At 35.2% G+C, this 21,545-nt stretch overlaps 3 protein-coding genes across 7 annotated transcripts in view; 2 read left to right on the top strand and 1 right to left on the bottom strand.

Annotated features, from left to right (window-relative positions):
* The window catches only part of ccdc175 (coiled-coil domain containing 175), a 24,664-nt gene extending 18,866 nt beyond the window's left edge, over positions 1-5,798 (top strand). Inside the window, exons 20-21 of one of the 3 annotated variants that reach the window (XR_015513123.1) lie at positions 4,070-4,200; positions 5,614-5,798. Coding sequence is in view for 1 of the 3 variants with exons in the window: in XM_087290175.1 (XP_087146301.1) it covers positions 562-581 (20 nt within the window). In the remaining 2 variants the exon portion in view is untranslated. Of the gene's footprint in view, positions 1-561; positions 1,471-4,069; positions 4,201-5,613 lie in introns of those variants that run through there. The other 2 variants (XR_015513124.1, XM_087290175.1) reach the window with 2 other exon arrangements.
* Positions 1-8,007, bottom strand: part of jkamp (jnk1/mapk8 associated membrane protein) — an 8,249-nt gene extending 242 nt beyond the window's left edge. The window contains exons 1-7 of one of the 2 annotated variants that reach the window (XM_087288765.1): positions 7,972-8,007; positions 7,595-7,680; positions 5,601-5,755; positions 3,968-4,174; positions 3,456-3,637; positions 847-923; positions 1-753 (exon numbers count right to left, since the gene is read on the bottom strand). The exon at positions 1-753 is cut by the window's left edge and continues 242 nt beyond it. In XM_087288765.1, coding sequence (XP_087144891.1) covers positions 535-753; positions 847-923; positions 3,456-3,637; positions 3,968-4,174; positions 5,601-5,755; positions 7,595-7,672 — 918 coding nt within the window. In that variant the 5' untranslated portion in view covers positions 7,673-7,680; positions 7,972-8,007 and the 3' untranslated portion in view covers positions 1-534. 2 annotated transcript variants of the gene reach the window in all.
* Positions 8,008-8,043: 36 nt separating this feature from the next.
* On the top strand, positions 8,044-17,813 carry gpr135 (G protein-coupled receptor 135). 2 transcript variants are annotated; one of them, XM_087290179.1, is made up of 2 exons: positions 8,044-8,200; positions 14,157-17,813. In XM_087290179.1, the coding sequence occupies exon 2, from the start codon at positions 14,272-14,274 to the stop codon at positions 15,007-15,009; it is 738 nt and encodes a 245-aa protein (XP_087146305.1). In that variant the 5' UTR covers positions 8,044-8,200; positions 14,157-14,271; the 3' UTR covers positions 15,010-17,813. The 2 variants fall into 2 exon arrangements, with proteins under 2 accessions (XP_087146305.1, XP_087146304.1); XM_087290178.1 differs by lacking the exon at positions 8,044-8,200 and having other exon boundaries at positions 13,501-17,813.
* The last annotated feature ends 3,732 nt before the right edge of the window (positions 17,814-21,545 follow it).

Here is a 21,545-nt window from a genome sequence, read left to right on the forward strand (position 1 = left end):
GGTTGTCCGCCTATTTACATATTCAGCAGCGAAACATTCATATAATGCCGCACGCAAATATGATGTCACAATATTTTGTTGTTTTAAGCTAATATCATTTAACTACACATGAACAAAAAATAAAAACATATACATACAACTATATTTGGCACAAGAAAATCTGACATGCGGGTAAAAACATTTCAATGAAATTCACAGACCTGCTGCTTCAATTACAACATGCAAAATGTAAAATTTGTACAATACAGTCAGTATTTGAGTTGGATCTATTGTTTGATAACAGTTACAAGTATCTAAATGAATAGTACATAATAAAGCTACAATAAATTTACAAAAACATTTCGGATTTAAAGGAAAACGGTAAACAAATGAAGAGCGAAATGAGAATATTTCATTTGATCTTGGTTCATTACAAGCAAACAAAAAAGAAATCTTGTGAATATGGCTTTTTGGCATTCGTCCCAAAGGTGTCATTAAACTAAATGCCATTCCTCTACATTTGGACGAATCGGTTCTCCAGCAAAGGTAATGATATCAGTGTCCATTTCCCCCCTCTGACAGAATCCGGTTTGGTTCGGTAAATCTGGCCGTCAGCAGGTAGAAGAGAGCAGGTCCAGGCACCAGAGCCAACAGAGGCAAATCCTGGCCTAGTTTATCCAGTCGGGATATAGAAATAATACCGTATGCATGGAGGAGCCAATGGCTAAAGAGAACGACGAGCCGTTTCTTCTTGGCCACAAGGTTTTTGAAAGACTGTGGGAGATAATTCACAAACCGTTTTAATACAATTAGCATTGAATTTAAAACCAAAAGCAGTATAACATTAAAAAAAAAAAAAGCATTTACCTGTATCTCTGAAGCTGACATGTAAACTGCCAACGTGACCAAGGATAGGACCAAAATAATATACGGAAACGCATAGTCTGGTAAAATAAACAAAAGGGAAATATACAAACAATGGTATTAGCTAAAACTAAGGCTGTACACATGGATATGTAGCTTAACATTGTTTTGGTTTTTAATTATTTGGTTAAGCCTATAAATTACATGATATAGATAAGCTTGATGTTATCTTTTCATTCGTTCATTCATTCATTTTCTTTTCGACTTGATCCCTTCATTAATCTGGGGTCTCCACAGTGGAATGAACCGCCAACTTATCCAGCATATGTTTTACGCAGTGGATGCCCTTCCAGCTGCAACCCATCTTTGGGAAACATCTATACACACTCATTCACACTAATACACTACGGACAATTTAGCCTAACCAATTTAACTGTACCACATGTCTTTAGACTGTGAGGGAAACCGGAATGTTATCATTTCACAAAATCATATTTTTGTAGTTTACACACACAATAACAGTTTTGTTTTTAAAAAATGTGCACTTGGAAATGCAAAATATTGTGGCTTTTGTGTAAATGAACAGTCAAAACACATAAAAAAAAATTAAATTTTACTGCTGAAATCATTGTGGCATAAACAGCCTCAGTAACCGTCAAGTTACAAAGAAGAACAATCGATTTTAAGCTTTGAGTGAAATAACAAAAATGTAGTGTATTAGGGTGCTTTCACACTAGCACTTTTGGTCTGCAACCAGGTTCATTTAACATCAGAGTTTGGTACGTTTAACTAGTGTGAACGATGTCTTCTGAACTCAGGTGAGCATGTGTGAACCATACCAGAGTCAGCCTAAAAGAAGTGGTCTAGGACAGTGATTCTCAAATTTTTTTCATCAAGTACCACCTCAGAAAAAAAATTGTCTCTCCAAGTACCAACTTAATGAGCGGTATTGAAATACAGTAGCATTGTAGGCCCAGTAAATCAGCTACAGATTTGTAAAGTTAAAAAACAAGGCAGATTAATTACTATTAATAACAATATTGTTGTCAGCCACTTTAAACATTATAAATTATTTGAACATTAACCCTGCACTGTGCTTACATGTAAACAAAAAAAAACTAAAACTAAAACGTCAACATTTAAAATAAAATGTGCTTTTAAAAGGTAAAAATAATAGGTTACTTTTCTTAAAAAGTGTAAAAAAAAAAAAAAAAACTACTGTACTCCTGTAAAAAATTACGATAGAAGCTACACATAGATTATATGTCATCGTATTAATGTATAAATATTTTTTGATGCATTTTAAATATATGTAGCATGTACATATGACATAACTGATTCCTACGTGTACCATTTGAAGGAAGCCCTCTACCACTAGTGGTACACATACCACAGTTTGAGAACCACTGGTTTAGCGTTTGGTTCGCACAAACTCTGGTATGGTTCACTTCTGATATGCAGTGATGGGGATAACAGCGCTATGAATAAACAGCATTACTAACGGCGATACTTTTTTTGGTTATGAAAATTTTTCTCCACCGCAAATACTTACTAGACAGAATTAAACTAAAAATATCTAGATATATAGCTGAGGAAACGCTGTTGATGGCTCTCACATTATCCCACAACAACATTAAAATAGTGTAGATTAGGGTACAATGTTTTATATTTATTTTATAGTCATTTGACAACTTAGATTTTTTTTAAAGTAACACAATAGTTACTTTCCCTGGTCATTAGTTACTTTTATATACATGTAACTCGGTAACTCAGTTACTTTTTGTGTAAAGTAACTATAACTAATTACTCTTTTAAAGTAAATTGCCCAACACTTCTGATATGAATGCAGTCCTACCAAATAACGGAATGAACCGCCAACTGTACAACAAACTTTAGTTTTCATAACATTCATTCATGTGTGTTTGTCTGTGTCTCACCTAATGTTACTTTGGCAACAAGCAGGACTGACCATGTGCAAGCACAATGATAATGTCTGCTTGTGTCCTCCAAAACTGACATCTGCAGACCCCGCATTATGTGCTGAACGCTTTTAATATTTTTATTATTTTTTATTTTTTTATTTAATAAAAAAAATTATTTAATATTTTTATATATTTAATAACTAAAATATAAATTAGACATCTAAAAAAACTGTAATATTAATAAAATCTGAATTTAAGATTAAAAATAACTAAAAATGTTAATGAAAAAATGTCGTAAAACAACATTAAAATTTCTCAAATTTGAAGTTAAAATTAAAAATAACTAAAACATAAATGAAAATATTAGACATTGAAATAAAACAAATAAACAACAGTAATATTACTCAAATTTGAAGTTAAGATTAAAAATAACTAAAACATAAATGAAACAATTAGACATTGATAAAATAACTAATAAAAAATGCTATATTACTAAAATTTTATACTACTGTTTTTATTTGTTCTTTTCAATCTCTAACTGTTCAATTTGTGTAAAAAGTTAAGAAAAAAAAAAAAAAAAAAAAAAAAAAAATATATATATATATATATATATATATATATATATATATATATATATATATATATATATATATATATATATATATATATACACATAGTTTTTTTACTTACACAGCAGTCCTCCTCCAACTGCCTGCAGGACAGTGAGGATGGGAAAGAAATACAGCGCTGCGTAGATGCTCTTGAAACGATCCGTCTTGCCTAAACCACATGCAATCTTTTTAACCAGAAGTGGCCGTAGAAGCATCATGAAAACCAGACAGAAAGCGTAGTAGATCAACACAATGGTGTATCTGGAAAAAAATAGCAAGTCACAAATCAAGTTAGTTTTTTGTTGAGCAGAATCATGATCAAAACCTACTTTGTCCAGCTAACAGAAAAGAAGTTCGCCATTCAAGCGTGGTCCATTCCTAATGTAGTAAGACCAAATTATAGGGTTTTAAGGAACTGTATTTTTTGTTTCATAAGTTTTAAAATGTTATAATAAAAAATATATGGCATTATCAATCCAATGCAACTGTGTTAAACAATGCAACAATGTGTCAATAGTGTAAAGCCTAGAAACCAACAAATATAACTGATGCCTCAAATCACATACATATATCGCTATAAAAGCCACTCACAGAGGAAACACAGCCTCCTGTGTGCAGTGCAACGTGGTGACGTAGTCTGGGCTGGGGTTATACAGCATGGTGTACCAGTCTGAAAGCATCTTCACCTCACAGGAACGAATATACAGCTGGCCGACAGGATCATTGAGCAGCAGAGTCACTACAGCAGCAACTGTGCATTCAAACAGGGCCGTAATGTGCTGGAAAAGGGCACTAGAACTGTTGATGACATTAAAAGAACACAGGTTAGTCTGAAAAGTTTTGCCACAATATTGGAAAATCCCATCTACACGACAGAATTTCCTCAGTCATACCAGTTTTACTGAAAGGCAAAAACTAATTTTGAGATTTAGTTCTTTTGGCTTTTCACAAATTGTTTTCAGTATAATGAAACAGAAACAAAATATGCTTTTATGTGCTGCTTTTATTGCACTTTATCAATCTGTGTGTGTAGATTTCGATTACAATACATATTTCAAAATAAAAACTCCTTCAGTGAGCCATAAATCTTCACTTCAGCTGACAAACTTTACAGTTTTATTCTTTTATTCTTATTCTATTTTTTTAAAGAAAGACATGTATCATGTTAATATATAATTTGTCTAATTATATACACAACATTTTATTCTATACAAAGACATACCCAAATCTTCGTCTTGATCGTGATAAAGAACAGGTGCTGAATGTTTGTGCACACTTGGTCAAAACAAATATACTTTTATTATGGTTATATTATACTTTTATTATTAACTGCTTAGTTAATATATGATTGAGCAAGGCAACTTTTTTTACCACTGAAAAAACTGACTCTTGATTTGCATCAGAGATCTGAAGTGTTTGGGTGCATATGTTCCACTCTCTGGGTCTTTAGGATCCTCTAAGACTAGCCTTTGTCTTTCTAATCTTCTTTTGTTTCTGTTTTTGCTCTTAAGAATGTGTATGCAATTGAATGCGTGACAAGAACTTCTGTACAGGTTACAAGATATCAGTACCATAGTTGTTTATTTGTGAAAAGTTTAATAAAGAATAAATTAAAAAAAGAGATTTTTATATTGAAAAAACATTTGCCACCAAATGTAAAAAAATAAATAAATAAAATTGTACTGTCCAATTTTTGTGCAAGAAATCTATGCAAATAAGCACATTTTAATCAATTAAGTGAAGCTTCATTTGCATATTAAAACATAACATTTTAGTAAACTTGCAAACTTACAAAAGTAATACAAACATGTTTACAAGTCCTAAAGCAACCAATCAACGGAGGAAGTATAGTGATAAAGTCTTTTTTTACTCTATTCGCCTGCAGTCCCTTTAATAAGTACACATGCTTGTTTACTCAAATGTCTATTCAGCAAATCACATTGCTCTAACTTGAACCATTAATGCATGTAGATTTGGTCAAGATGATCTGCTGAAGTTCAAACCAAGCATCAGAAAAAATATACTGAAAATTTCTTGGTTAATGGTGCTGGACAGATTAGTATTATTTAGTATTATATTAGAGATTTACAGAGAATAGTTCAAAACCCCTACAGAATGTTTCTGGCACCTTATTAAATCTATACCACTTAGAAAAGGCAGTTCAACAAAGTCAGTTTATACTGTTTTCCATTTTAAAATATTACTTATAAATACAGCTTATTACCTCTTTTTCCCAGAATACCACTCGATAAAGAACCAGTGCAGGACCAGAGGCAGCATTGCCATGAAGCCCAGGTACAGCCAGTCATAGAGATCAGGAGATCCAGTGCATTTCATACAGATCTTCTCCAAGTTCGTCCTCTCGCCACGAGGACAAACCTTTATAATAAAAAATGGCAAAATCACTTCAAAACAAAGTAAATCCAGTCCACTGTGCAATCAAATCTATCAATACGAGCAAAATTGCTCTTGAATGACCAGGAAAAGTTTAAAACTTTAAATATGATCCACTAGTAAACATCATTTAATGCATTAACTAACTATAAGCAATATGTTTGTTATTGTAATACATATGTCATGCAGCTACATTAGTTGTAAAGTTATGGTCCTAAATTATTCATCTTTTATAATATAAAATAAATAAAACAATTAAAATACAACTGTTTAGTGTTTAACTGTTAATGTTCATAAATAATCCAAAATTCAATACAATATCATTTAGTCAATGGAAATCTTCATCGAACATGGATATTCAGCATGCACTGGGGCGGTTTGCTGCCAAGTGTGATGCGGCTGGGATGAAAATCCGCACCTCTAAGTCCGAGGCCATGGTGCTCCACCAGAAAAAGGTGGTTTTGGCATCTCCAGGTAGGAGAAAAGTCCTTACCCCAGGTGGAGGAGTTCAAGTATCTTGGGGTTTTGTTCACGAGTGAGGGAAGGATGGAGCATGAAATTGACAGGCGGATCGGTGCAGTGGCAGCGGTAATGCAGTCGATGTATCGGTCTGCTGTGGTAAAGAAGGAGCTGAGCCGAAAGGCTAAGCTCTCAATTTACAGGTCAATCTACGTTCCTACTCTCACCTATGGTCATGAGTATTGGGTCATGACCGAAAGGACAAGATCTCGTATACCCTTAAAGACAGGGTGAGGAGGTCTGTCACCCCGGAGGAGCTCAGAGTAGAGCTGCTGCTCCTCCACATCGAGAGAAGTCAGCTGAGGTGGCTTGGGCATCTGTTTCGGATGCTTCCTGGAGGCCTACCTAGGGAGGTGTTCCAGGCAGCATATCCCACCAGGAGGACGCCTCAAGGAGGACCCATGACACACTGGAGAGACTATGTCTCTCGGCTGGCCTGGGAATGCCTCGAGATACCCCTACAGGAGCTGGAGGAAGTGTCTGGGGAGAGGGAAGTCTGGGGTTCTCTTCTAAGACTGCTGCCTCCGTGACCCAACCCAAGATAAGCAAATGAAAATGACATGACATGATGACATGGCATTTTAAACGAATGTAACTTAGTGAAGTAAGGCTACAGTATTGAGGTAAAGTTGGTATAATTTTCACACATTCGGACTTTGTCCTTTATAATATAATTTAATTAAAGTATTATTTGCAAATTCATAATAGTGAAATCATATTAGCAGCCAACAACTGCGGGGCAAGTGTGGGGCAGAACGGTGGTGCACATTCGCCCCACAGCAAGAAGGTCGCCGGTTCGAGCCTCAGCTGGGTCAGTTGGTGTTTCTGTGTGGAGTTTGCATGTTCTCCCTGTGCTCGCATGGGTTTCCTCCGGGTGGCTCCGGTTTCCAAAGACATGCGGTACAGGTGGATAAGTTGGCGGTTCATTTCGTGTGGCGACTCCAGATTAATAAAGGGACTAAGCCGAAAAGAAAATGAATGAATGAATAAATAAACTACAACATTGTTCACAGTCAATTAAATAGTGCTGATGTTGCTTTGAAGTCATATTTATAGGTGATTTCAGTCTGAATATTGAAAGTACCATGGTTAACAATATAGGGAGCGTGTCACAATTTGTCACTGACCTAATGTGTATGAAATAAAACCAACTTTACCTGAATCAGAGTGAGCATGTAGACAAAACAACTGCGCTTATTGATTTTTCAACAATGTTATTCATACAAACTATTAAATTAGAGCACATTGTAATATAAATTATGTGTGGTTTACTTGAACAGACTGATGTAAAAATGAGAAACTTACCCCACATTCTCCCCATATATCAGTAGTATCATTAATGCTGGTTCTTCCACAGTAAAGTCCAGGACAAGTGGAGCTCATTGCCACGGCTGTAATACACGCAGAAAAAAACACCATCAAATAATGAAGACAATAATAATATAACAACAACAACAACAACAACAACAACAACAAAACAATAACGTCATCTTATTCAAATGTTGTTATGGCAGCAAACTATACAGCGACGTAATTAACAGCAAGAAATCAACGCTGAATCGCATTCTCATAAGATGTCTGCATTTAATATTGGCTGTTTTAACATACCCATTTCATAAGCAGCATTACAAACCGAGCAATCGCCCAGTTTATTTAATTAGTTGGTTTTAAACTGCAGTTACCAAACCCGACGTAAGAGAAACCGGAAGAATGTCTCCGTCTTCTTCATGTAATGCGGGAGGAATTGCCAAAGGTCAACTGTTACACAGCGCCGCTCTCTGGTGTACAAGTATGAGTCTAAAATGCTCAGTAATTGAATAATGTTTTCAGAAATGTCCGCTAAATAGTGCATTCTGTGTAATTTTACCATTGCCCTTTTAGCTACTGTTGCCTACAGCTTTTTCTTGCTGGGTAAGTGCCTCATTTTATATCGGTTAGTTCTAGGAATCCACACATAGGCTAATGTTTAGCTTTTTGTAACGTGTTTGTAACGTGTTTAGCTGTTTGTTTTTGTTTTGTTTATTTACCTATGGAAAATGTGCAATTATTTACAATCATTTCAGTAATATGTTAACTAATGTGCACATTTAAATGCTTTATTTACAATACAGTTTGGAAAGTATTATTTCCTGTCTTTTAGTAGATATAGTAGCCTATATAGATGTCTTGCTTTGTTTATAACAAAGTAGTGGATCTAATTGAATCTGCATTGTGTTATTATTTTTAAAAAGTTATTTTTTTTATTGTTTTTATTATTATCTTTTTTATTATTTTATTATTTTTTTACAAAATTTCGCACTGAAATAGTAAAGAATATCTGCAGTTTCTGTCTGGCACTGTTCCTGTATAGGTTACTGTATGCAGACAGTCACGTAAGCTATACTTTTGTCACATAAGCTTTTGTTTTTCACCTGCTGAACAGTATAAAGGCCATTCTTCCTCTACAGGCATTTTTAGCCTTGTGAAGTTGAGTAAAAAAAACTTGTTCAAAATTAACTTAACATAGCCTCATAAGTTTAAACTATTTGTCTAGTTTTAAGATCTGTAAGAGGACAAACTTGGATAAGAAGAGAAACATTTTTTCCATCATGAACTGAACAAATGTCAATCCTACCACATCTTAATATACAGCTTTGATTTCAAAATGAAATAAATAATGGCAGTCAAACATTGTCTAAGATCATTTTTGCATGAAGTTTAACCAATCTTTCCACAATATATAATAATAATAATACATTTGTCAATGAAATAAATTAGTTGTATGCTAAATTTTACACCTGTCACACTCTAAAATTTAATATTAATTTGGTTAAGAGTTTATTAGAAAATAAATAAACTGAATTTGTATATTAAACAGAGCATGGACTTATAAATTGTGAACACACTTTTAATGTGTGATGAGAACTTTTTAAATATATTTTTTTAAATGTGTGTGGTGATGGAAAAGACAGTGGTGGAAATGACATTTCAACAGTTTATTGTGAAAAAATGAAAATAGCTTCACCCATTAGCTTTGAATTAATACTACCCTTTCATGTATACAAAACATTCTTATTTATTTGGTTTTTAAAAGCATCTTTGAAGATACAGCATGTTTGGAAACAACGTAGAATAAATGTATTTCCTTATATCAAGCAATATTTACCTTGATTTTTCTTCAAGTGTTGTTGACAAAAATGTAAATTCCCTCCATCTTGAACATGTTCTCAGATGGCACTATTAATTTTCATAGAAACCGCCTAAATAATCTGTCACACAAACTTTTTAAAGTGACATTGCAGTGTTGTGGTGGAAATGACACTGATACTGTGCGACAGCTATATTTTGAATAAAAAAATAATATTGATAATAGTTTCACTTTAATAGCTATAAAATATTTAAATTATTTCACTAGTGCGTAATTAAGATACATTAATAGATACCAGATAAATCTTATTTTAAAATGTTATCTTTATTGTTGATGTTTAAAACTCTGGCTGTGGGACAAGGCAAAAAACAGTGATTTTGACACCTAAAAGGAGGTTGAATAATATATTTTAAAAATTTAATCGAACTTTAGTTAAAAAATTTTAAGTAGGTTTTATTGTTAGTTTGACAAAGAAAGAGAAATTTAAACAAAATTATATATATATATATATATATATATATATATATATATATATATATATATATATATATATATATATTTTTTTTTTTTTTTTTTTTTTTTTTTTGGATATATGATCAAAGGACATAAAAGTGCCTGTAGTTGAAAAATTACCTATTAATTTGCTAATTTTTGATCAGTTATTTAGATACTGTGTGTTATTATTTAGATAGTGTGTATTGATATTTCCCAGTACTGGGTTGCAGCTGGAAAGGCATCCGCTGAATAAAACGTGCTGGATAGGTTAGCGATTTATTCCCTGATGAATAAAGGGACTAAGAAAAAGGAAAATTAATGAATATAATATTTTTCAGCTCTTATTCCTAAAGAAACCCTTAACAAAATAAAAACTGGAATCAAGTTTATAGGCCATAAATAAATAAATAAATAAATATTGAAGAGAGAATTTAGGTGAACATAAAAAATGCAGACTTAGTTACTTAATAATTAAGTTTTTAAAAATGTTAATTTTCTACAGTGTTGTATGAATTTAATAGAGTTAATATGTAGGTCTAATGTACAGTGCTCAGCATTACACAAAGTTATATGTTAGGGAAAATGTTGAATAACATTTTCAAAAATAGAAAAAAATCAAGAAAAACTAAAAATATATAAAAATTTTGTTGAAATGTAGTTTGTTATTTTGTTTGCATGAAATTAAATGTATTTTCTAAAGATGTTATGTGATTAAAATATTACTTTAATAAATATATCCGTTTAATAAACCTGTTTTGTTCAAATGCACCAATATATTTTACCCATATTCACTGAGAAATGTATCAAATATGCTGAGCACTGTATAAGAGTCATAGCATTTTAAAATAATGTACTGTAATCTTACTACAAGTACTACATTTGTTAACCTTATAATCAGTTATAAAAAAATATATATTAAATGTTCAGTGACTTAAGGCCCTTTTTTAATACACCTCCAATATTCTTTAGAGAGTCTTTGGACAGACAGACAGACAGACAGACAGACGGACAGACTAGATAGACAGACAGACAGACAGACAGACAGACAGACAGACAGACAGACAGACAGACAGACAGACAGACAGACAGACAGACAGACAGACAGACAGACAGACAGACAGACAGACAGATAGATAGATAGATAGATAGATAGATAGATAGATAGATAGATAGATAGATAGATAGATAGATAGATAGATAGATAGATAGATAGATAGATAGATAGATAGATAGATAGATAGATGGATGGATGTGCGTTAAGGGCACCGTCTGTAGCTATGAATCAGCGGCTGCGTGCGCACAAACCACAACAAATGAAACCAATCTTCATAAGAAAGTGCGTAATTCAGCTGGAGAAAAAAAATGAGGACCGGTGTCATGGCAACGGCTTCAAACGTCACGGGGAGGGGCAGGGCCTGCATCTGTATCACAGAAATAAAACAAGCTGGTAGAGCGGCTGTGACAATAAAACCGTGTGAAACTGTAGGCGGACGGCGGTGAAATGCAACTAATTAGACAAACAAGTAAACATTCGCTGGCTATAACCTTCACTATGGTCGTAATAAAGATTGTGGCTACTGAACGGCTGAGCCACATCCGCCTGTTAACTACCACAACACAGAATTTTACGACGAGATTTTCAGAAGTTTAGTGTGGAGTTGATTTTTTAAAAAACTGAACGAGGAGATCAACATGACATGGATAATTGAAATATGGAAACATTTTCATTGATCATGTGGAAGTTTAAATAGGCTAGAGTAGCAAGGTTAATGCTAATAAATTCTCTTTTCTGTGGTGTTCTTTATTTGGTATATATCTCTTTGGTTAAATCATGCCAAACTGCCAAATTTAAAAAAAAATGGTTTGCATTTATTAACTCCTAATGTCGCTAGTTAACACACTCAATGCATTTTTTTTTTCAACGCATGCCATAATTTCTAAAATATCAATCTCTACAATGTGGTTGATATGCAGGTACACATACCTATGAAAAATCTAAAAATATGAGGTGTAAAGATACATTTATTTAAAACAATCAAAATAAAACATTATTAAAACTAAATCATCTTTATTTTTTGAAGTAAGCCATCAAATATTTTAGATTTAACACTTTCATGTTTTTATAATAAAACTAAAATCAAGTGTAGTAGTGCAACAGAATTATTTAAATGCTCATTCTTTAAATGACTTTAACGGTTATTGGGGTCAACCATTTGGTAGAGCATTTAAACTAAAGGGTATGATGAAAATGTGTACATTTCATGTATTTTTCTACACAGAGAATAAATAAATAAACTTTAAACGTATAAGTGAGCTCAAAGTAAACCCAATTTTGCATATTTTTGTAATGACTTAAAATAATAAAAATGTAGAGCTTCAGCTAGGATTTTACATTTAAAAATTCATAACAACAATAGTCCAATTAGTTTTCAAATTAATCCTAATATGGGCCGCTTGTGGTGCTTCACACATTTTATTGATCTGTTTTTGTTTCAAGAATAAGGTTCAAGATTTAGAATACAAGTTAACTGTAAAATGTTTTCTCTATTTAACAACAATACAGTAAAGTGAAAGATGACCTCACTTGGATTGTAAGTTGTCTTGCACAGCTGGATGTTGGACTAAAAAAACAATTGTTTGCATTGGTTAAAATTAGCTGAAGTCACGCCGAAGTAACAGTCAATAGTCTTAAAGCCTTTTATTATCACGATTATAGTTGCAAAGCAGTTAAAATAAGACAAATAAGTTCATATATGGGACAAATTCTGGACCTTTGTCAGTGACGGGTGGGTCTTTCGAACTTATCTTATAGCTCACTATCAAAAGGTGCCTGTTACTTACCACTTGTCAGAATGCACCAATCACAGCCCCATTGAAAACTGTACAAATAATAAGAGACACTCATATGGTCGATTTCCATATACATTTACGATATTAATTAACTTAATTATTATTTAGTTACAGCATGCCAAACTGCCAAATTAGCTCTGTATCAATAATACAAATAAAGAATTATCTTGCAAAACAAAAGTTTTAAGCCCAATATTCATGTAGGCCTACCTCTAGCATCCGTTTTGTTTTTCACTGTTTACACACGAGTATCTTAGAAGGATTCTTGGCTATATGAATAGAAAACTGAAGAGTATGATGAAAATGTGTATATTTGATATATTTTTCACACAGAGAATAAATAAATAAACTTAAAACCTATAAGTGAGCTCAAAATAAACACAATTTTTTGCATTTGCAAATGTAAATCATTTAGGTAATCCTAACAGACCTAAAATAGTAAATATTTAGTATGATTTACCATCAGACATTTAAAAAAAACGATTATGTTTCTATTTTTAGACTGTATGTAAACTTCTGGGTTCAACTATATATGTTCCATTTCCATATGCATTTCCATTATTATTTTATTAAATTATACTACACAACAAGAAGATTAAACCTCTAAAAAAAGACAGAATGGCTACTCAAATGTGAATACGTCTAAATAGAAAATAGCTTTGTGGGCCTCCAAGCGCCCCCTAGAGGAGTGAGCGCGTTTCGTCAAGCATTAAAAATAAGCGAGCAGCGTCGACAGCCCATCTGTAACGGGGGAGGGCACGGGAAACATTCTTTACTCCAAACACACTGTATGGCATCAAAGGACTACACATGGACCATCCAAGCTTACTCTCATTTTTACTGTGAAACGGGCACTGGAGAAACTGACAAGGGATGAATTCTCCTCCACCCCACACCGTGTCCAATGGATCTCCCCAGCATCATCAGCAACACAACCGCGGACAACATGTCGGGTTCGGGCTATATTCTAGAGATTGTGACCACCAAACCGGGGGTAAACACGCTGAGCACTCAGGCCAGCAACTACACGGATGTGCACCGCGACATCCCGGTGAGGAGTTCGGAGGGGAACTCGGTTCTCCAGGGCATCGCAGTGGCCGCGCAGGCGCTGCTGCTCCTGGCCATCTTCTTACTGTCCAGTCTGGGTAATTCAGCGGTTGTGGTGGTCATAATCAAACACAGGCAACTGAGAACGGTCACAAATGCATTCATCATGTCCCTCTCCCTCTCCGACTTCCTCACGGCGGTTCTTTGTTTACCCTTCTCCTTCATGATGCTCTTCAGCAAGGATGGAAAGTGGATGTTTGGAGAGCCCTTCTGCATCGCCAATGGGTTTTTCAACACCTGTTTCGGCATCATCTCCACACTGACCATGACTCTTATCTCGTTCGACAGGTATTACGCGATCGTCCGGCAACCCCAAGCCAAAATTGGCCGGAGGCGAGCGATCCAGCTCCTGGTGGCCGTTTGGTTCTCCGCCGTGGTCTTTTCCTTTCCCTGGTACCTGTTTATGGAGACCTCCAGGCGCTTGGTGGTGCACAAACAAGGGTTTTATCACTGCATGTACGTGTTCCACTCCGGCACCTCCAGGATGGGCACCGCATACAGTATATCTTTAATAGTAATCTGTTACCTGCTTCCCTTCGCCCTCATGTGCTTCTGCCACTACAACATCTGCAAAACAGTCCGGCTGTCGGAGATCAGGGTGCGGCCGGTCACCACTTACGCGCACCTGTTGCGCTTCTACAGCGAGATGCGCACCGCGACCACCGTGCTCATCATGATTGTGTTCAGCATCTTCTGCTGGGGGCCCTACTGCCTGATGGGTATCATCACCGCGCTCGGAAACTACTCTTTCACCCCTGCTATGGATACCGTGGCTATTTGGATGGCGTGGGCAAACGGTGCCATTAATCCTTTGATTTACGCCATAAGGAACCCGAATATATCCATGCTGTTGGGCCGGAGCAGAGAGGAGGGATACAGGACTAGAAACATCGCCGCGTATTTGTCCACGCAGACGCAGCGCAGGGACGCGGTTCGAAGCCGGGCTGACCGGATTCGGGACCGGTACGTGAGCCGGCACGGCGCAAACAGCCGCTTGTCTTCCTCCAGCCCGGCCAACGGAGGGGATGTGGCCATGTGGGCCTGTAAAAACCCGGCGGTGTTCTTCTGCAGAGACGCGCATCCAGATACAATAACTGAGCCACCGGTGCCCAAAGTTGAGACTGCTGACACCAGTCTGTAACAGCGCGGTCACACTTTATGATGACAAGGGGAGGTGCTACAGGTGTACACTGGCTCCAAGCTTTCACACTTGAACAAATGAAAAGTTATTGTATTAGATCCAATGTCAATCAGGTGGAAATTGATATAACATTCATTTACATAAACACTGAAAAATTGCTGTTTCACATAGTACATTTCAAAATTAGTTACAAAGAAATTGCAAACAGAAGTAAATTAAACTGAAGACTGACATATAGGCTATTAAATTATTTTAATTTTATTGTAAATGTTTGCATTTTTCAGATAATCAAGTGATAATTTGCACAAGTAAACACTTTTTTTACTAGACTGGAAATATCTGATTTTAATTTATAATTTGTTTTAAAAATGTAGATTTTTATATTTTCTGGGTATCTTAAATCAATTAAAATAACCATAATAGTGTTGTTTTGTTCATATTTGCTAAATAACTTTTATCAAAAGGAGCTGACAATCACAAATTATTAAGTTGTTTATTCACATTAAATAAAAATCTAATTTGTAATATTTTCCGTATAGGGATGATACTATATTTCTATAATGTTTATTTAAATTCATAAAATATTCTTCACGAATTGTCCGTTTGCTGCAAGAAACAGATAAGTCACCTGTAGTCTACCTCCCTTCAGACTTCAGTAAATCATGTGCATTTAAATGGAAATGTACTGTATAAATTAACGTTTGACAGTTCCAACTATTTTAATATACATTAACACTATTACATAATATAATGTTGACCTTTATTTTTCCTCTTGGCCTATATTTAAAGTCAAACAGAATAATTAATAGCATCAGTGTTGAAGATTTACACCCTTCAGCTTTAACTATCACCAGGCCTAACGGTGAGTCAAAATTTAAAGGTATAGTTCATCATAAACGAAAAATTCTGTCATCAATTTACTCAGTTTGAGATTCTTTCTTCTGTTAAACTCAAAAGAAGATATTCTGACGAGAGATAGAAACCTGTAATCATTGCTTTCCATAAATAATGCATTCTGTATATGGTTACAGGTTTTCAGCTATTTCAAAAATATCTTCTTTTGCGCTCAACAGAAGAAATGAATTCATAAAGATTTGGAAACACTTGAGGGAGAGTAATAGTGTGTAAATATTCATGTTTGGGTGAACTATCCCTTCAATGATTTCAGTTTACATTAACTTAAATGGATAGTTCACCCAAAAATGCATATTTACTCTATCATCAAACCTTCCTTCAGGTGTTTCTTATTCTGTTGAACAAAAAAGCAGATACTTTGAAGAATGTTTTTTACAAAAAGTGCATGATGCAGAAAAAAAGATTAAGGGGTTTCCAACATTTTTTTAGAATATCTTATTTTACTTCAACAGAACAAATAAATTATTGAAGGTTTGGAAACACTTGAGGCGGAGCAAATAGTGTGTAAATATTCATTTTTGAGTGAACTATCCCTTTAATTATTTCAGTTTACATCAACTCAAAGGCATAGTTCACCCAAAATACATATTTACTTGATGTTGGATATGGCGATCAATGGGTTTCCAGCATTTTTCAGAATATCTTCTTTTGTGTTCAACAGAAAACAATAAAACTCAATCAAGTTTGAAACATGTACATGACAGAATTCTCTAAGTTTGCTCATGCATTATATACTCTAATATTGTTTATGATTTACTTATACGTCATTATAAAGTGTTACCGCAATTTTACATGTATTGTCTTTGTCTTTTGATGCTATCAGCTTTTATTTGTAACTGAACTCTCCAACCATAAGTTTATTATCGTAATGAATTAGCAGCTGTAGAGAGAGAGTGTGTGTGTGTGTGTGTGTGTGTGTGAATTGCCAAGATGAAAGTTACTCTTGAGCCTAATGCAAATGCTTTACAACACTGTGAATGAACCCAAGGGTTTACAGATAATTCTCATATTGCCTAAAACCATATCACATCAGGCTCTTCACAATCCGCTCTGCGCTGATCTGGAATATCAACAGTGTCATTTCGAGCAGAGAGGATTTTCTCACTAATGAAGTGATCAGTCGTGATGACATGGTCTTGTAGGAAATAGGGCTATAACTCTTTTTTTTAAATTTCATTTCATCATTGTGGAATGTCTTTTGTTTGTTTGCTTGTACGTTTACACTCTTCACACTTGAATTTTCAAACACGGCGTGCCATCAGAACCATGACTGTACCTGCTATACGAAAACAAAATCCCACGAAATAAGAATGAGGTATGTTTTCATTAGGAAGATCATCATATTGTATTTCTGCCAAATAATTGCTCATATTTCATCTGAAAGGAACCAGATTAGATTTTTGGAAGACCTGTAAATAAAACCAACAAACTGCCATAATTAAATGTAGCATGGTTTACACCAGAAATGCATTCATATCAGTATTTAAACATGTGAAATCCTTTATATTTCAGGCTTTGGAGCATGAATGTATCAGTTTATGAATTCATACAAGCATTTTTTTAATCAATATTCATATCTCTATGTCAGTGCTTCATGTTAAATGATAATATGTTTAACTTTTTTAACAAATATTTGTCAACGTTAGACCAGTCTCAAAAATACACAGAGGCTTGTCTGACAAAAGCACATGGTCTTTTCTATATATAAAACCTTCCTTGAAGCGGATGTATTTTAGAGATATTAGCAGCGTCAAATGATTTCTTTCTGTTAATAATATGTTCATTTCATCACAATTTGAATGAGCTTACTCCTTTTTGAAAGTTTTAAGTCACTTCAGCTGTTCAAATATTTAAAGCAGTTTGTCCTAATAAAGTTTGAATATGCTTTATCAGTTTTCGCTTCTTTAAAAAAAAGGCTATGTCTGATTTCTGCTCATAGTGTTTGAAATGATAATTTACGCTAAGTAACTTTTTTCATATATTTTTTAACGTTTATTTTTACAATTAATAATGAAAAACAAGCAACATAGTCGTCTTGGCTAAAACAAGGCGGAAAGTCAGTGAAAATCTAATAGACGTCAAAAGTGGGTCACACACCAGAAGGCCCGCTCAGCGACGTGACGCGTACTGCCACGCAGCGCCATGCATTTCAGAATTCTAAACATAGGTTTCAGGATACACACACCGGTGGCACAAGTCGACGGCTGCCCATGGCGCCCAGCCACAACTCAGGACACTTTTCATATTTGTGCCGCGCCACAGAGCGCCATCTGAATAGTTTCATTTTAAACAGCATGCAAATATGTTTTCACACCTGCCTTATTTAGTTCGGTTGATTCGCAGTAGAGTTAGTTTTCCCTCTTGGTGCAGTTCATTTGGGCAGGTGTGAATGAATGTAGCAATTGCACTCGAGTGTGCACCGAAAGCGGACCAAAAAAAGCGTAAACTTTCGATTTTTGGTACACTTTCAAACAAACCCTGGAGCGATTTGTTTGTGTTTGGAGAACATAATCTGAATTAAACAGACCCAACCGCAAATTGTAGTGCGTCTTTTTGAATTAAAGTCACCTTTCCACTGCACACGACAAGCGACAAACCAGAAGTCATTCATTTCCAATGGAAAATAGTCCGGGAGCTGCGTGGAGCTACGATCATCTGCGTATGCGGAAAATTTGGATCCGAATTGAGCTGCGGATACGTTGAAATATTTGAACTCCTGCGACTAGACCGTTTGCCACTGGCCGACCAGATGTGATGTATTTCAGTGTTGTCCAAGCAGGTCAGTGCGTGCAAGATGAGAAATAGGAATTTTTTTTTTTTTTTTAATTTAAAAAACATTTCTATTCATAAATGAGTAATAAAAATATTATAGGTTTATGTTGTCTCCACATTCCCTCCAAAATTATTTGCGGTCTATGAGTTTATTTCAGACACTGCAAGAACAGCTTCTCTCCCATGGTATGCGACAAAACTGAAAATTCTGTGCGACTGCTACAAGGGGGCGTATTTCGACAGTCGTGTCCAAATGTCATGTGCAGTGGAAAGGCGGCTTAATCCAGCTGCCGTAGTCTGATGCGCTGTGCATTATGGAATGTGGAGGAAAATGTTTGTTGACAGCACTTTACCAACAATTTTAAGAGAGAAAGAGAGAGAGAGAAACATTACCTGATGGATCGTTGGTAATATTTCCGGAAGATAGTCATATTACAGTTTAGCAAAATTAATTTACACCTCTTCTTGAAGTGACGTGCAGTGCACCTTCGCTGTTTGCAATGCACTAAAATATTGTTTTCCAGCTGCAGCCGCATTTAATTCTCGAAATGTAGAAATTGTCTAAAGTGATGTACACAAACTATATATTATATTATGAGCAAGTACACAATCAGCCAGCACAGTTGTAGCTCCATAGTAAAAAGTGACATTTTGTGTCTGCCTGTTTGTTTACTTGCGGAAGTTCCATTGGCATTTCCCACACGTTAATTCTGACAAATCGAAAAGCAGTTAAGGAAATACGTTCAATAACATCTGGCCAATGAGTGATGTGGACTGTCACGTGACTGCATTTAGGTTCTTTTTAACTGATTTAGACTAAGCGTCAACCTCCCGCTCTCCCTCATTAAGCAAATACGGAAGTAACTGAAACTGCAATTCATCAAAATTCCTGGCTTAGTCCTGGCTCCATAATAGAGCAAATTTCTATTGACCCCACTGGGAAAATGGCCAACGATACAGCAGAAAAAACATGTATAAAGCCTGGTTCAAGGAACCATTTTGGTTTATATACAGTAGATAACATTACCCTTTATGACAACTGTGAGGGGGGGGTGAATTTTTTTATTACTCATCCGTTTAGTTTATAGCCCCTTTCACACATACAAACCTTTCCGGAAAATTACCGGCAATTTTCCAGAAAGGTTGTATGTGTGAACAGGCCCTTTTTGAAAATACCGGTAAATTCGTTCTGGCTATTTTCCGGAAAGAGAAGTTGTAACATTACCGGTAATTTGCCGGAATGCTGCGCTGTGTGAATGCAGAAGGAAGATTCCCGTAATAAGCGCGTGCACGTCTAGAACGGGCTGACGTGAGACACCTGCTTTAGCCAATCAGAACAGTCAGACGCATTCACGTGCGCGCGGTTTATGAGAATAAAAGCCTTAGAATATTTTTTCCAGACACCTTTAGCTGCTAGATGTTAGTCAGATCACGTTTATTTGTTCCTTCTTAATGCTGTGTAAATAATTATCGATAAAATGTTTATGATAATCCGTTGTTTGTTTACCTTCAAGCTTTGCGTGTGCTTGTGAAACAGCCTGTGAGCACCTGCACACGCACATATTATGAACATCTCGACATGCGAAAGTGATCCTGCGAAAGTTGTTCACAATATTGATCATCCACAGAGTTTTTAATTTAGTCAAATGTTTGCAAATACAAGCGCAGCCGTTTAAAGCTCATTTGTGGTGAATGATGTCAGAATTTACCGGTATTTTGGAATGGATGTGTGAATGCTCTTTTCCGGAAAATTTCCGTAACGTCCTCGCCTGTGTGAACAGCGCTTTTTCAATATACCGGTAAAGTCTTTCCGGAAATTTTCCAGATATTTACCGGTATCACTGTGTGAAAGGGGCTTATATTAGGTTATATTAAGTCTGCATAATTAAGGGCGTGGCCTTTTGAGTGACAGCTAGGTCTCACTGGTCGCTGTCACTTTACTTCAGCTGATTCCGGCTGATTAGCCGCTGAGCACGGCATATACATCAAATTATTGTTTTGTTTTATGTAGCTTTACACAGTCAGTTGCTTTTTGGAATCGTTTCTTACAATTATCAGATGAAATGGCATGCTGTGTGCACTTAATTGTGCTCACAAACCACTCACATGGCCTCTATCTCCCAGGTGAGTGATATTATATACTTATTTACCATCTCTATTTATTTATTTGTTTATTCGGCAGGGACAGTGTACATTAATTAGCATTTCTGCAAATGCACCAGAATTAGCCAGAAGGCTATTTTTCATCTATTGTCCCTGAACAACCTAAAAAAACAAGAATTACACAATCAATCAAACATAGTTAAAAAGTACTAAAATAGACATGGTTATGTAGATATAATAATATAAATGTATTTATTTAAGATAATTTATCATTTATAATTTTCTTTAGAACTTAAATGCACTCCAGAATCTGACAGACTGATAAGCTGTAGGCTCTAGAACATCTGAAACGTTGTCGTACAGTGTTATGCTGGATTTCATAAATAGCCTTGCATTTACTAACGCAGATTTTAAGTATTTGGTAGTAATTTGTTTTTTCTTCCTGTAGAAAAACGTCATAAGAACATTGCTTAGTGTCTCAATGTGTTATAACAGTGTTTTTTAAAAGTCTAAACACTTTATTAATATAGTATACAACCAAGCACAAGTGGTCAGAACACGAACAAGTCGCAGGTAATGAAGTATTAAGCGTTTCTCCCAAAGAAAATCCCATCCAAGCAAAATGCTAGCAGGTGTCTGTAGCTCCGTTTATGCTACACTCTTCACAAACCTATGGGTGATGCACGGATACTTCGTGCATATCTTTTGTCTGGACAAAAGCAATCAGTTTGGTGTGAAAAGGACCC

Source organism: Danio rerio, chromosome 17 (genome assembly GCF_052040795.2).
Source record: "Danio rerio strain M-AB ecotype USA chromosome 17, GRCz13ab, whole genome shotgun sequence".
In the NCBI taxonomy this organism is placed as follows: Eukaryota; Metazoa; Chordata; class Actinopteri; order Cypriniformes; family Danionidae; genus Danio; species Danio rerio.

Bases quoted from the DNA above. Each gene is read 5' to 3' on its own strand.
- gpr135 (XM_087290178.1), top strand. From the start codon at position 13,666: ATGGATCTCCCCAGCATCATCAGCAACACAACCGCGGACAACATGTCG.